Source organism: Cherax quadricarinatus, chromosome 29 (assembly GCF_038502225.1).
Source record: "Cherax quadricarinatus isolate ZL_2023a chromosome 29, ASM3850222v1, whole genome shotgun sequence".
Classification (NCBI taxonomy): domain Eukaryota; kingdom Metazoa; phylum Arthropoda; class Malacostraca; order Decapoda; family Parastacidae; genus Cherax; species Cherax quadricarinatus.
In genome coordinates this window covers 36,496,218-36,512,001 of record NC_091320.1, presented here as the reverse complement: position 1 = coordinate 36,512,001, position 15,784 = coordinate 36,496,218, and the positions used below count along the sequence as shown (strand labels likewise).

The 15,784-nt window shown below is 40.3% G+C and overlaps 1 protein-coding gene across 4 annotated transcripts in view; it reads left to right on the top strand.

Moving 5' to 3' along the window:
• The first annotated feature begins 299 nt into the window (after nucleotides 1–299).
• Nucleotides 300–15,784, top strand: part of LOC128690451 (X-linked retinitis pigmentosa GTPase regulator) — an 83,597-nt gene continuing 68,112 nt past the window's right edge. Inside the window, exons 1-4 of one of the 4 annotated variants that reach the window (XM_070089739.1) lie at nucleotides 300–512; nucleotides 8,183–8,308; nucleotides 9,634–9,726; nucleotides 15,324–15,386. In XM_070089739.1, the coding sequence (XP_069945840.1) occupies nucleotides 482–512; nucleotides 8,183–8,308; nucleotides 9,634–9,726; nucleotides 15,324–15,386 (313 nt within the window). In that variant the 5' untranslated portion in view covers nucleotides 300–481. Of the gene's footprint in view, nucleotides 513–621; nucleotides 801–8,182; nucleotides 8,309–9,633; nucleotides 9,727–15,323; nucleotides 15,387–15,784 lie in introns of those variants that run through there. The other 3 variants (XM_070089741.1, XM_070089740.1, XM_070089742.1) reach the window with 3 other exon arrangements.

The window sequence follows — 15,784 nt, the reverse complement described above, 5'->3', positions numbered from 1 at the left end:
CACTCATGGGAGGTTCCTTGATGCTTATCAGGGGCTCTTGATCTGGGGAAGTGGATCTACCCCAGTTCCTTGAATTAAGCCTGATTGCCTCCAGCCCCCCCTCCCACAGGCGCTGTATATTCTCTACGGGTTTAGCGCTCCCCATTATGCAGAGCTATGATAAGCCGGTTAATTCAAGGACTCGACCGGAAAGTTACATTATGTACTGTACATGTGTGTCCATAATACCTTTGTGCCCTAAAGACCATTGTAAAAAAAGGCTTATTTGTACTGGATTGACAGTTCTTGCCTCAGACACGTCTGAGAATTTTGACTCTGATCATGAAGGTTCAGTATTTATGGTTATTACCAACAAACACGCAAAAATTGTCCATAATTGTTGGTTAATGAGTTATAATGAGTGATATGTGGTGGAGCAGCAGCAGCAGCAGCAGCACATTGATCCCTCCCTGACTTGGAACTCTTCAGTCCTCACTCAGACATGGCAGTTGACGCAGACTTCGACATTCCAGGTGAACATTCCTTCTTTTTTTTTTTTTTTTTTTGGTGTCTCTTTGACAGCTTCCAGCATTGTGATTGTTTTTATGTTTGTGATGCTTGGAGATATAATGGTGGTGTGTGTGAGCATGGGTGGCCAGATGGATGTGTTGCCCCTGACAATATTCAGGGACTCCAATTGAAGTAATTCATGTTTGATTTGGGGTAGCCAAAGTTGATGATTGACGTTGAAGTTTTGTGAAGTCACGTGTGTGAGTCCTGCTTCCGGAAGTCTAGTGAAGATTTTGCCCAAATCTGGCCAGGTAAACCCCAGGTAAACTCCAGGTAAACCCCAGGTAAACTCCAGGTAAACCCCAGGTAAACTCCAGGTAATCCCCAGGTAATCCCGAGGTAACGTCGTACAAAAAGGAAACAGAAACAAAATCCAGCCTTATTCCGTTTCAACCCCCCCCCACACACAGGCGCTGTATAATTCCTGCGGGTTTAGCGCTCCCCATGATAATACTCGCACACCAGTCCTAAGTTCATTTAGGTACAATCACACAGGCACATTTAATTAAGTTTTGGGAGATTACAACTGCCTTGCAAAGTAACGTGTGTGAATTACCTAGGTTAACCCCCCCAAAAAATGTTGATTTCCACTGAAGCCTTTGTAATATACTATTAGCTGCCTAGCTCTTAGATACCCTTGAAATCAATCATAATTATAACCATACAGATAAAATTAACAAAATAATCTGCATGAAATCAATTAAAATGGAAATTAACCACTCTGACTTTTTTTTTGGGTTATCCTAGGTAAGTTACATGTATGTTACTAGGTATGATAATTGTAATTATGTGTACTTGTACCTAAATAAACTTTGAGATACGTTAGAGATAAAGTAAACCAAGTAGTTTACATGAACATTAAAGAGAGTAAATCATCTGAATGTAATAGGTGCACAAATGTTAACTATATGAGAAATAACTTTCCTGCCTTAATGTAGCTTCATTCATTAGAACCTTATAGTTCTCTTCCTGCTAATACTGGCCTTGACATGCTCAGGCAATCCATTCCACTTCTTTATTGCTGTATAATAAAAGGTGTCCGAGTCCTGACCACATAATGTAGGTATTACAAAATTGTGTTCATTTTCCATAGTACAATACTAGATTTGGTTCCTTACCACAACAAAATTTGCAGCAAGATATTCTGGACACTGATTGTGAGCAATTTTCAAACATGATTTAATTTCAGTTGCCATTCTCTATCTGCCACTTTCAGTAATTCCAGTTGTAATTATCCCCACACCTTGATCTGTATTCCCTGGAATGCAGACGAGTGAGCTATATGATAATATACACTTGGAAGGTCCTGGAGGGATTGGTACCAAACCTGCACACGAAAATCACTCCCTATGAAAGCAAAAGACTCGGCAGGAAATGCAACATTCCCCCAATGAAAAGCAGGGGTGCCACAAGTACATTGAAAGACAACACAATAAGTGTCTGGGGCCCAAGACTGTTCAACTGCCTCCCAGCATACATGAGGGGTATTACCAATAGAGCCCTGGCTGTCTTTAAGAAGGCACTGGACAGGCACCTAAAGTCAGTACCTGACCAACCTGGCTGTAGTTCGTACGTCAGCTTGTGTGCAGCCAACAGTAACAGCCTGGTTGATCATACCCTGATCCACCATGAGGCCTGGTCTCAGACCGAGCCACAGGGGCATTGACCCCCAAAACCCTCTCCAGGTAAATTCCAAGTAAACCTGTAAGAGCTAATGTATTGTGCCCTGACCAATATCCCAGTGAGCTGTGTGATGAAGATGAGGGTCCTGTCTGGGAAGAAAACATTGGGAAATTCATCAGTCATCACTGATGCTTGAGGCAGAGCTAGAAGTCCACATTCAGTGTTAAATGTGCATAGCATACTTTTTATGGGCAGAAAACAATATGAAGTTCAACGATGAGAAATTTCAATTACTCCGATATGGTAAACATGAGGAAATTAAAACTTCATCAGAGTACAAAACAAATTCCGGCCACAAAATAGAGCGAAAAACCAACGTCAAAGACCTGGAAGTGATCATGTCGGAGGATCTCGCCTTCAAGGATCATAACATTGTATCAATCGCATATGCTAGAAAAATGACAGGATGGATAATGAGAACCTTCAAAACTAGGGATGCCAAGCCCATGATGACACACTTCAGGTCGCTTGTTCTATCTAGGCTGGAATATTGCTGCACACTAACAGCACCTTTCAAGGCAGGTGAAATTGCTGACCTAGAAAATGTACAGAGAACCTTCATGGTGCGCATAATGGAGATAAAACACCTCAATTACTGGGAGTGCTTGAAGTTCCTGAACCTGTACTCCCTGGAACGCAGGAGGGAGAGATACATGATTATATACACCTGAAAAATCCTAGAGGGACTAGTACCGAACTTGCACGCGAAAATCACTCGACGAAAGCAAAAGACTCGGCAGACGATGCAACATCCCCCTAATGAAAAGCAGGGGTGTCACTAGCACGTTAAGAGACAATACAATAAGTGTCAGGGGCCCCGAGACTGTTCAACTGCCTCCCAGCATACATACCTGGAGTTTACCTGGAGAGAGTTTCGGGGGTCAACGCCCCCGCGGCCCGGTCTGTGACCAGGCCTCCTGGTGGATCAGAGCCTGATCAACCAGGCTGTTGCTGCTGGCTGCACGCAAACCAACGTACGAGCCACAGCCCGGCTGATCAGGAACTGACTTTAGGTGCTTGTCCAGTGCCAGCTTGAAGACTGCCAGGGGTCTGTTGGTAATCCCCCTTATGTGTGCTGGGAGGCAGTTGAACAGTCTCGGGCCCCTGACACTTATTGTATGGTCTCTTAACGTGCTAGTGACACCCCTGCTTTTCATTGGGGGGATGGTGCATCGTCTGCCAAGTCTTTTGCTTTCGTAGTGAGTGATTTTCGTGTGCAAGTTCGGTACTAGTCCCTCTAGGATTTTCCAGGTGTATATAATCATGTATCTCTCCCTCCTGCGTTCCAGGGAATACAGGTTTAGAAACCTCAAGCGCTCCCAGTAATTGAGGTGTTTTATCTCCGTTATGCGCGCCGTGAAAGTTCTCTGTACATTTTCTAGGTCGGCAATTTCACATAAGGGGGATTACCAATAGATCCCTGGCAGTCTTCAAGCTGGCACTGGACAAGCACCTAGAGTCGGTACCTGACCAGCTGGGCTGTGGCTCGTACGTTAGATTGAGTGCAGCCAGCAGTAATAGCCTGGTTGATCAGGCTCTGATCCACCTGGAGGCCTGGTCACAGACCGGGCCATGGGGGCGTTAACCCCCAGAACTCTCTCCAGGTAAATAACACCTATTTGCCCTCAAGACCATTGTAAAAAATATTAAATAAAAACTTACTAGATGTATTTGCAAAAATAATTTATTTGGGGATTTGTCAGTAAGTTTATTTAGGTTGGTACACATTAATACAGTTACACAAATTATCATGCATAAGTAACATGTGTAAATTACCTAGGATAACCCAGTCATTGGTTAGTCTTGATGTTTGTGGCCAATCACAGTGACTAAACAAAGATGAATGTAATATAAATAAGGTGTATCAGTCCCATCTCCTGCTGTTGGAATAAGGCTGTGTTATGTTAGGTTATTTTTGATTGGGTTTCATTATGCTTAAGTTAGTTTCTTGTATTTGCACAACATAATGTCCATTATGAAACCAACCTAATACACATGTATAATGCTAATATAAACTCTATGGCTTATTTATCTATCATAATTGATCTAGTATGACATAATAAACAATATAAATAACATAGAAACATGATATATACTCTAGAATAAATAAAATGTCGTGTGACAAGTGGTGGCGGCCGCTTCTGCTCTGACCATATCTTCCCCTTCTGAAAACGGAGTGTTTGTGGGGCTAACTGCACTAGATCACTAGTTTCATAAGGAAAACACTGAAACAATGTATTTATAAATAAGAAATATTGTATAAAAACATAATGAAACATAACAGAGAATGTAGAGAAATAAACCTGTTTTATAAAGAGTGTGTATTTACCTTAGAGAACAAATGGTGGAGGGTGGAAAAGATAGGCTACTTGCTACACTCTTAATGCTACACTTTATTGCTGAATTTAATTGCTACAGTTTGTTTTAATTTCGTTTCACTTCACTTTTTACTGATTTTTTCCTTTTTCTCCATGCTTTCCTCACTTTCATCTGCAGGGAGTTTCAATAAAAACCTGTCCAAGGAGGCTTGTTTCATCCTCCCTTTCAAAATGTTTCAGAAATGAGTTAGGCAAGTGTCATTGAATAGCACCGATGCATGACCAGTTGCAACTTTCTCTGGGTGTTTCTTTTCAATAAACTCAAAGTCTCTCCAAGATTCCCAACATTTCCTTTACAGTGTATCTCACTTGTAGAGATAACTCCCTTCACATCTGGCTCCTCCATGGTATGAATTTCTTGCAAAACCTACATGTGCTGCTGCATATGTCATTCATCTAACTCCTCTGTCGTCAACTCCTTGGAGTGCTCCTCGATCTCATTTAGATCTTCATCCGCCTCCATGCCCATGGACTTTCCGAGGGACACAATCTCCTCTACCACTGCCTCTTCGGGTTCAAATCCTTCGAAGTCCCTTTTGGACACAACCTCAGGCCACAGCTTCTTCCACACAGGTCAAGGTCCTCCTTGTAACACCCTGCCAGGCCATATCTATAATTCTGAGGCATATCATGATGTTATAGTGGTTCTTCCAGAACTCTCAAAGGGTCAAGTTTGTGCTCTGTCATGTCAAAGCAGCGGCAGAACAGGTGCTTAGTGAAGAGCTTGAAATTAGAAATCACCTGCTGGTCCATGGGCTGCAGGATAGGGGTGGTGTTGGGTGGAAGGTAGAGAACCTTTATAAACTTGAACTCTTCAAGGATGTCATCTTCAAGGTTCTGTGGGTGAGTAGGTGCTTTGTCCAGGATGAGAATGGCTTGCAGGGGCAGGTTATTTTCCTGGAGATACTTCTTACTGGCAGGACCAAAGACCAGGTTTACCCACTCCATGAAGAACTGCCTGGTGACCTACGCCTTCGGGTTTGCCTTCCACATAACGTGCAGTTTTTCTTTTAGAATCTTGTGTGACTTAACGGCTCTGGGGTTTTCCGAATGATATACCAGCAGTGGCTTGATCTTGCAGTCGCCACTCGCATTGGTGCACAGTGTGAGTGTTAACCTATCCTTCATGGGTTTGTGGCCTTGCAGCAGCTTCTCTGCATTTATGTAAGTCGTCCTTGGCATCTTCCAGAAGAGCCCTGTCTCGTCACAGTTGAAGACTTGCTGGGGGATGTATCCTTCAGCTGCTATCACTTTTGCAAAAGTTTTGAGGTAATCCTCAGCTGCTTTCACATCAGAGCTCGGTCCTTCACCATGCCTGATGACACAGTGAATACCAGTCTTCCTTTTATAATTGTCAAACCAGCCCCGACTGGCTTTAAACGATTTTTCCAATGCTTCATCTGTTGAAGTGCCTGGGGTCTCCTGCAGCAAATCAGTGTAAATGCCTCGTGCCTTCTCGCAGAGGATACCCTCAGTCACGGTATCTCCTGCGAGCTGCTTCTCCGTCAACCACATCAACAGCTTCTCCATCTTTTCATGGACAGAGGTCTGCAACTTAGAAATAATTGTAAAGTCCTTGGCTGGCACTATAGCCTTTATCGACTCCTGCTTTAGTATCGTACATATCATAGAAGTGCTACGCTGGTACTACTGCCTGGCCAAGTCCACAACCCGCACACCTCGCTCATGTTTATCTATGATTTCATGCTTTAATTCAGTGGACATCGTCCTCTTTTTCTTCTCGGCACTGTCCTTTGCACTTACTTTCTTAGGACCCATGGTTAGAAAAAAGATATTTGGCAAAATAACTGCACAAAATGCAAGCACAACACGAGAAATGCTTCCACAGTGAGGTAAACGTGTACTGCTGAGTGGATGTTGTGGCATTTGCTGCGCCAACTAGTTGCTGTGTTCTGAAGCTCGCTCATAACTCGGCTTTGGCTCGTAACTCAGAGCAAAAAATTGACCGAGTGATGGCTCATACCTCAAAAAACTCTTATGTTGGGGCACTCGTAAGTCGAGGTTCCACTGTATTATTAGTAGTAACATTTATGAAGGGATTCAGGGAAACCGGCAGGCCGGACTTGAGTCCTGGAGATGGGAAGTACAGTGCCTGCACTCTGAAGGAGGGGTGTTAATGTTGCAGTTTAAAACTGTAGTGTAAAGCACCCTTCTGGCAAGACAGTGATGGAGTGAATGATGGTGAAAGTTTTTCTTTTTCGGGCCACCCTGCCTTGGTGGGAATCGGCCAGTGTGATAATAAAAAAAATAAAAACTGCTATCAATGTAACTGATGTACAGCTGTATTAATTTTTGTATTTTGTTCTTTAATGCTAATAAAAATAAAGGAAATGTGTAACTAATATATTCATAAACAGTTAACTGATTTTTATGTAACTAATATATTAATTTTGTAACACTCATAATTGTTAATAATTAACATTTAAAGTTTCACCTGATGTTAAAGAAACATTAAGGAGCCATTTCCCCAGTACTGGAAGGCTGAAGGGGTAATGCATTTTGACACATATTGATCCATTCTTGCTTTTAGAAGATAAAACAGCTGTATGACTTGCAGGTTTAGCCCTTGATTTTAATATATAGTAGTAATAATAAGGCAAATCAACTGTGGACTTCTGTTGAATCCTCGCTGTCCAAAGGCAAGAATTTTGTCCATGTGATGTTTGAGCCATTTTGCATGTTACCAAATAATTTGTTTAATTGCTTCACAGAGCCCTTCAAGGAAGGTGCCTCAATGTTAGTAAAGGGCACTTGATGACAAGAATTTATAGCAAACTTTCCCATTTGATCAAACTTTGTTACCTTCCATTCCCCAAGTGCTGAGTGAGGCCCTCAGTGTTTAGCACTGCCCATGAATATAATAATTTATTGTTATATATAGTTTAGGACTGTGTAATACTTGACATTAGTTTACATTTTACAATACATACAATACAGGTCACTTTTTATATTGTATCTTTATATATGCTTCTAAACTGTTGTATCTGGGCACTTCTGCAACAACAGTGATTATGTGTGAGTGAGGTGAAAGTGTTGAATGATGATGAAAGTATTTTTGTTTTGGGGATTTTTTCTTTTTGGGTCACCCTGCATAGGTGGGAGATGGCTGAATTGTTGAAAAAAAAAAAAACACAAAAACTATGTACATTACAAAATAAGTATTTCTTGTGAAAACTGTTAATTTTGGAGATACTGTACTGACAAAAATAATATACACTTATTTTGGTTGCACAGCACATTTGAACTAGTTATTTCTTAATGTAATATTGAGCTAAGTCTTGCATCTGGTAGAACGTAAATAAAGATGCATATGTGCTGATGGTGAAGTAAGATTAAATTATTTTAGGTTGGAATATGTGGGTTTCATTAGGTTGTTTTTACCATTTCACTACAGAATGTCTTATTTGTAAAATATACTTGATGTTGTACACATGAAACTATAATTGATGGCTGAAATTTGCTGAGGAACCATTGTCATAGTTCTAATTTAAATTTAAATTCAAGTTTTTTTTTTTTTTTTTTTTTTTTTTTTTTTTTTTTTTTTTTTTCAGATACTGGAGCTGTCTTTACTTTTGGCAAGAGCAGGTTTGCCAATAATGCCCCCTCAAAGTTTTGGATTAAAAATGATATAATCACAGAACTGGCATGTGGCGATGAGCATACTGGTGTTGTTACAGGTGTGTACTAACTGTTTCATTCAGGAAAAATACATTACAGCCTCTACTCGCTTAGTGACGTATGTACTCGTTTACCGATGACACAGACTTACGATGGGCTCTCTGACCAGTATGCATACTTATATGAAGTATATTAGAGCTGATTTCCTCTGTTCTGTTTATTACAATATACAGTACACTACTGTATAAACATTTAAAAATATACCAGAAATGTTATTAATGGTGCAAAGGTGACATTAAACCAATATCAAAAATGGTTGACACAAACCCACTACCATTATAGTATGCTCCTCACTTACCGATGAATTCGTTTACTGATGTGGTCTTAGGAACGGAACTCTGTCATTAAGTGAGGAGAGGCTGTGTTACATTTAATTTGAAGGCAGACGCAGGTTCTAGAACAAGCTTTTGGGACAGTGTTTTGTTGTTTTGAGCTTTATCAAGTCATGACTTGATAAAGCCGCATACTAAGTCTTTGTACTTGTTGGGAATATGTATATATATATACCGTTTCATCTAGTATTACATTGCTCTACTTATTTGGGCATATTATAAGCAACAGTACTTTTTGGAAAACCCATAGCAAAAGCAAACACAGCTTTTGAAGTAAACCTTAAGCAACAGGTGTTTCATTATTAGACAAATTAGAAATATAGATTTGAGTAACTGACATTCAACAATATAGAACTAATGCCAGTACTGTACATCTGGTTTAGCTAGAGACTCTCCACAGGTGCCGAGGAGTGTCTAAGTCGACAAAATATTCATGTTATTTCTCTACCATTGAATGTGGGTAACTAGAGTTTATTACCCTTATGGTCAGTATATAGTTCATTTATTGTTTGTAGCAGTAGCTGCAGTCGCTTGAAAATTTAAAAAAAAATATGCAAGACAAATCAAAACGTTCAGGATTTCACAAGCATAGCTCTGTGGCTGTAAATAGTAATAGGTAAAATATTGTAGTCACAATTAGGAAATAAAGAAATCAATTGAATCATGGTTGTAGTTGTACTGTACTGTATGTGCAACAGTAGTAAGGGCTCTTCAAACTACTGTTTGTTGTTTGAGTGAATGAATAGCATGTTCACTATACAGTAGTATATATTATGCAGACAGTTTTTTTTTTTAATATTTCAGTTAAAACAGTTCAGAATGCAGTTGTTTTTTCATGGCACATTTGTTAAAGTTTATATCACCCTCTGTTTTAAACAGCATTACATGTTAATTTAGTTCTCAGTGATGTTTAAGTTACAGCTTTTTCAGAATGTTTGCTTAGTATGAGTACATTAAAGTGAAAATTTGCCTTTCATTCATCTCTCTTTCAGAAAGCGGTCGGGTATTTATGATTGGTAGTAATGATATGGGACAGCTAGGTCTTGGCTCCACCAAACCTGTCAACAAACCATCATGTGTAAAATGTAAGTTAAACTTCTGTCTTTTCAGTATGTTTCCTTCTGAGCAGCATTCTTTTGGATCCTGACAGAAGGTACAGAAAACTTCAATAATTTTGTTATTAATATTTTCATCTGTTTTGTTCTTACAGTATTTTTTTTTTTTTTTTCAACAAGTTGGTCGTCTCCCACCGAGGCAGGGTGACCCAAAAAAAGAAAGAAAATCCCCAAAAAGAAAATACTTTCATCATCATTCAACACTTTCACCACACTCACACATTATCACTGCTTTTGCAGAGGTGCTCAGAATACAACAGTTTAGAAGCATATACGTATAGAGATACACAACATATCCCTCCAAACTGCCAATATCCCAAACCCCTCCTTTAAAGTGCAGGCATTGTACTTCCCATTTCCAGGACTCAAGTCCGACTATATGAAAATAACCGGTTTCCCTGAATCCCTTCACTAAATATTACCCTGCTCACACTCCAACAGATCGTCAGGTCCCAAGTATCATTCGTCTCCATTCACTCCTATCTAACACGCTCATGCACGCTTGCTGGAAGTCCAAGCCCCTCGCCCACAAAACCTCCTTTACCCCCTCTTTCCAACCCTTTCGAGGACGACCCCTACCCCTCTTTCCTTCCCCTATAGATTTATAAGCTTTCCATGTCATTCTACTTTGATCCATTCTCTCTAAATGACCAAACCACCTCAACAACCCCTCTTCTGACCAATAAAAGGTAAGACACCATTTGGCTTAAAATGAAACGAAGGTAAAAAGAGATATGTATGTTTTAGTTTTGGTCTGGGATCCTTTCCAGCAAATGGTCTCCTCCTGAAGAATGTCTGACTCCGGCTGAAATATACAAATCTCTTAACTGCATTTCATTTTTTTTACAATGTGGTTTCTCATCTTAGTACCTTGAACCCTTTTATTAACAGACAAATAGGGAGGTTGGGAGTGTATGACATTACCAATTGTCTGAAACTTCCGAATTATGATACTAATTTTTCTTGATGTGATTGTCTTCTGAACTAGCTGATATGGTCTGCTGATGCAGAAGACAACTGGATACTAAAAATACGGGTATTGTAACCCAAAGTGCTGTAATGTATAGTAATTTTGTAGTACTTACTGTATGTGATTTACAGTAATTTTACTTCTGTACTTGATACCCAGCAATTTTACTTGTGTTTTTGTGGTGGAAGGATGACGTGTAAACAGCTGTGAGTGATAGTGGTCTCTGAATAACTTTCATTCTGAGTCTGAGCTGAACATCTACATTAAACTTAAGAGCATAGTCTGTGATGTAGTTTAGTAGAATGAATTGTCAAATTAAAGCAAGCAGTGTCAAAAGCAATGGTAGTGAGAAGGTTACAGAAGTTTTGTGAGAGATCTCTCTGTAACCTTTTCATTACCATTGGTTTTGACACTACATGCTTTTATGCATACCAGACAGTTTCTTAAAACCATATTCCTCATGTACTTGTCATTGAGAGGCCAGACTCTACTTTTATTAGTTCATTTCTTCTTAACTTTGAGGACCACATGTTTCCTCTTTGCACCAACGCTTGCTTTAGAACTCACTGTTAATTTTACTTTAGTTAGTATGTTAATGTCACAAAATGCTCTTAAGTCCAGGGAAAATGCGAGACTGAATGACATGTTTGTTTGAGTGAGCACTAACAACAAACTGGCATGGGTGGCCTGTGACTTGGGGGTGGGGGAATGAAAACAGATGGCCTGGAAGTGGTTTCTCTGGCCTGTACTGAACAATTGTCTGAGCCATCGAGCTTGGTCTGATACTTGAGACAACCTTACACCATCGCTGCAAACAAAAATGTGGAATTTCAGACTTGTCCATTTTGTCCAATGCTTCCAACATTTGTCTAGCCAATTTTTTTTGTTTGAAATTGCTGAAATCTGCCAATGAAAGGTTCATTAATGAGAGGTGTTGATGAAGGGGTGTTACACCTCATACCTCACAGAAGAAGTACAAAGGGAACAAAGGGCCATACAGGATAGTGCAAGAAACACAAAATATATCTATTCTTATGCAAAATCCAAGCTAAGAACTACCTGTAGAATTGGACCACTACTGAGAGGAGACTCGTATACTGACGATGAACAGGAAATGAGTGAAATCCTAAAAGAACAGTATGAGTCGGTGTTCAGCAACCCACTAAATGACAGCAAGGTAGAAAATGCAGAAATATTTTTCACTTCAGAAGAAGGCCATGCAGACCAACTAAGTGACATTAGTACAAATCCCATAATTTTCCAAAAGGAAATGGAAAATGTGCCCACTCACTCAGCACCTGGACCAGATTCATGGAATGCTCTGTTTATGAAGAAGTGCAAAGTACCACTAGCACGAGCCCACAGTATTCTTTGGAGAAAGGGCTTAGTTCTAGGTGAAATACCAGAGGCCTTAAAGAGTGCAGACATAGTTCCTTTGCATAAGGGAGGTAGTAGAGCACTAGCTAAAAATTACAGACCAGTAGCCCTAACCTGGCACATCATAAAAATCTTCGAAAGAGTGATGAGATGGCAGATTACAAATTTCATGGAGCAGCACAACCAACATAACCTGAACCAGCATGGTTTTAGAGCAGGATGATCATGTCTGTCACAGCTGCTGAACCATTATGACAAAATTACGGAGGCATTGGAAGACAGCCAAAATGCAGATGTGATTTACACAGATTTTGCAAAGGCGTTTGACAAATGCGATCATGGAATGATAGCGTATAGAATGAAAGACATGGACATTATGGGGAAGGTCGGCAGATGGATTTTTGGTTTCCTAACACAGAAAAAAAGTAGTAGTGAACAGGGCAAGATCCAGCATCAGCGAGGTCAAAAACTCAGTGCCCCAAGGCACTGTCCTGGCACCTCTGCTGTTTCTCATCCTCATAGCAGACAGACAAAAAACACCCCGCACACTTTTGTATAATCATTTGCAAATGACACTAAAATAAGCATGAAAGTCACCACGGTAGAGGACACTGAAAAAGTACAGGAAGATATAAACAGGGTTTTCCAGTGGGCAGTGGAGAACAACATGATGTTCAATGGTGATAAATTCCAGCTGCTTAGGTATGGAAAGAATGAAGAACTCAAAAGGAACACTATATACAAAACTCAAGAGGGTCACCAAATAGAATGTAAGGAACATGTAAATGACCTAGGAATAATTACAGTAGAACCTCAAATTTCGAACGTATCGCTTATCGAACTCTTCGCCTTTCAACTGCTTTTTTCGAACCAACTTTGTCCCTATTATCGAACTTGCCCCTTCTTTTGAACCGCCAGGTACCGAACCTGTCCGCCAGCCCGCTCTGTCCATGTCCCCGCGCAGGCACCATGAGCCAGTCTGGCTTTGTTGATGCTTAAGTGAACACTAACCAGTGGTCTCGTTCAAACATTTTACGATTATTTCGTTGTGTTTAGTGCTTGTGGAACTATGAAATAAGCTACCATGGGCCCAAAGAAACTTGCTAGTGGTACCCCTGTGGTAAAAAAAGTGAGAAACACCACAGATGTGAAGAAGGAAATAATACATAAGTATGAGAGTGGTGTGTGACTTGTTGGGCTTGCCAGGATGTACGGGAAAAACAAGTCGACCATCGCTTCTATCCTGGCAAAGAAAGAACAAATCAAGGAAGCTGATGTTGTGAAAGGTGTTGATATGCTAACCAAAAAAAGACCACAGACAATCAGTCAAGTTGAGAAGTTGCTGCTGGTGTGGATCAAGGATAAAGAGATGGCAGGTGATAGTGTTTCAGCGATGATTTCTTGTGAAAAGGCAAGGAAGTCTCATGCCGATTCAAAGATTAAGGAGATTTGCGCCAAATGGAATGATGTCCAAATGTTTGTGGAGAAGTACCACCCTGAGCAAGCTGAAACAAGCCATCTTTGTAACAAGTTCAGTGACAGAACCATGTCCCATTTTAGGGAAATCTTAGAGGTGCCAGAAACAGAGGACTGTGGACAGTTATTTTGTGGAACAGGGGTCCAGTGACTCTCAAGCTGGTCTTAGTGGCATTAAAAGACAGAGAAGGGAAGTAACCCCAGAGAGGACTTGGATACCTAAAATCCTTATGGAGGGGGATTTCCCTTCCAAACACTAACCCCAACTCCCTCTCTCCTCCTCCCTATCTTCCAGATGCCATCACCAATCTTCAGTAAAGGTAAGTAAAAATGTTATTTTATATGTTTATTTAAATTTATTAATAATTGTACACTATATTTGTTGTGTATGCAAAACTGTAATGTAATACTATCTATAAAATGTATTTTTTTGTGAATATTTTTGGGTTTCTGGAACGGATTAATTGTATTTCCATTGTTTCTAATGGGAAATATTGCTTTGCCTTTCAAACTTTTCGACTTTAGAACTAGCTTCTGGAACAGATTAAGTTCGAAATTTGAGGTTCCACTGTATGTCAGCGGACCTTTCTTTTAAAGACCATAACAAGACAAAGATCACGACAACCAGGAAGATGATGGGGTGGGTATTGATAACTTTCAAAACAGTGGAAATAATGCCGATGGTGACACTCTTCAAATCGCTAGTGCTCCCTCGCTTAGAATATTGCTCAATGCTGATGGCCTTGTTCACAGCAGGAGAAATATTGGAGCTGGAGCAGATACAGAGATCGTTTATGGCTCACATTGAGCCTGTAAAGCACCTAAACTACTGGGAATACCTGCAAGCCTTGAACGTGTATTCATTGGAGAGGAGGAGAGAGAGATACATGATAATGTATACCTAGAAAATACTTGAGGGCCTGGTCCCAAATCTGCACACTGCCATAACATACTGGAGTGAGAGATACGGGAGGAAGTGTAAAATAAACCCAGTGAGGAGCAGGGGTGCGGTGGGGACAATAAGGGAACGCTGTATCAACATCCAGGGTCCCAGACTATTCAACATCCTACCAGATATCAGAAACATGGCTGGAACAAGTGTAGAAGCATTCTACAGGAAACTGGACAAGTATCTTCACCAGGTGCCAGATCAACCAGACTGTGATGGATATGTGGGGCAGCAGGCCTCCAGCAGCAACAGCCTGGTTGACCAGGCAGGCACCAGATGAGCCTGGCCCAAGGCCAGGCTCAGAGAGTAGATAAATTCTCGAAACTCTTCAAAGGTATATCAAAGGTAAAGGTACGTTGCAGCTTTATAACTGTAGTGTAAGTGCAGCTCTGGCAAGACAGTGATGGAGTGAATGATAATGAAAGTTATTCTTTTTCGGACCACCCTGCCTTGGTGGGAAACGGTTGATGTGTTAATAATAGCAAAAAATATTACTGTATTATGCTTATACAGTACCTAGACATTATTTGACTTTATATCACTCCTCTTATCAAAGGCTTCCACAATTTTTCATTTTGTTGATTAAATGTTCAAACATTGCAGTTTTGTTCACTTATCCAGGATAGAGTTGATCCATAAATTTTGGTTTGCCTAGGAATGGTAAAGATATGAAATACTGTACACCATGTAGAAATTATATTCGCCTCATATACCCCTGTATAGGTAACTATTGACAGTTTCTTTGACCCCAGTGTGTATTGTAAAATTATAATTTATTCATTTTAAATTTTTCAGCCCTCAAACCTGAGAAAGCACTACACATAGCATGTGGACGTTCACATACTGTGGTTTCCTGTGGTAGGTAACTCTTGTTTAAAGTTTTGATTTTGAGTGTGATGTACAGTGGACCCCCGCATAACGATCACCTCCGAATGCGACCAATTATGTAAGTGTATTTATGTAAGTGCGTTTGTACGTGTGTGTTTGGGGGTCTGAAATGGACTAATCTACTTCACAATATTCCTTATGGGAACAAATTCGGTCAGTACTGGCACCTGAACATACTTCTGGAGTGAAAAAATATCGTTAACCGGGGGTCCACTGTATTTCATTTACCTGAGTTGCGATCATAACTGTAGTAGGTAGTGGGCTGATAGACAGCAGCCATATAAGGAGGTATGGTACAATATTACCATCCTGTTATACGAGTGTGAAATGGAAACCTGTTAAATAATTTGCGGTCAGGTTTGCTGTTT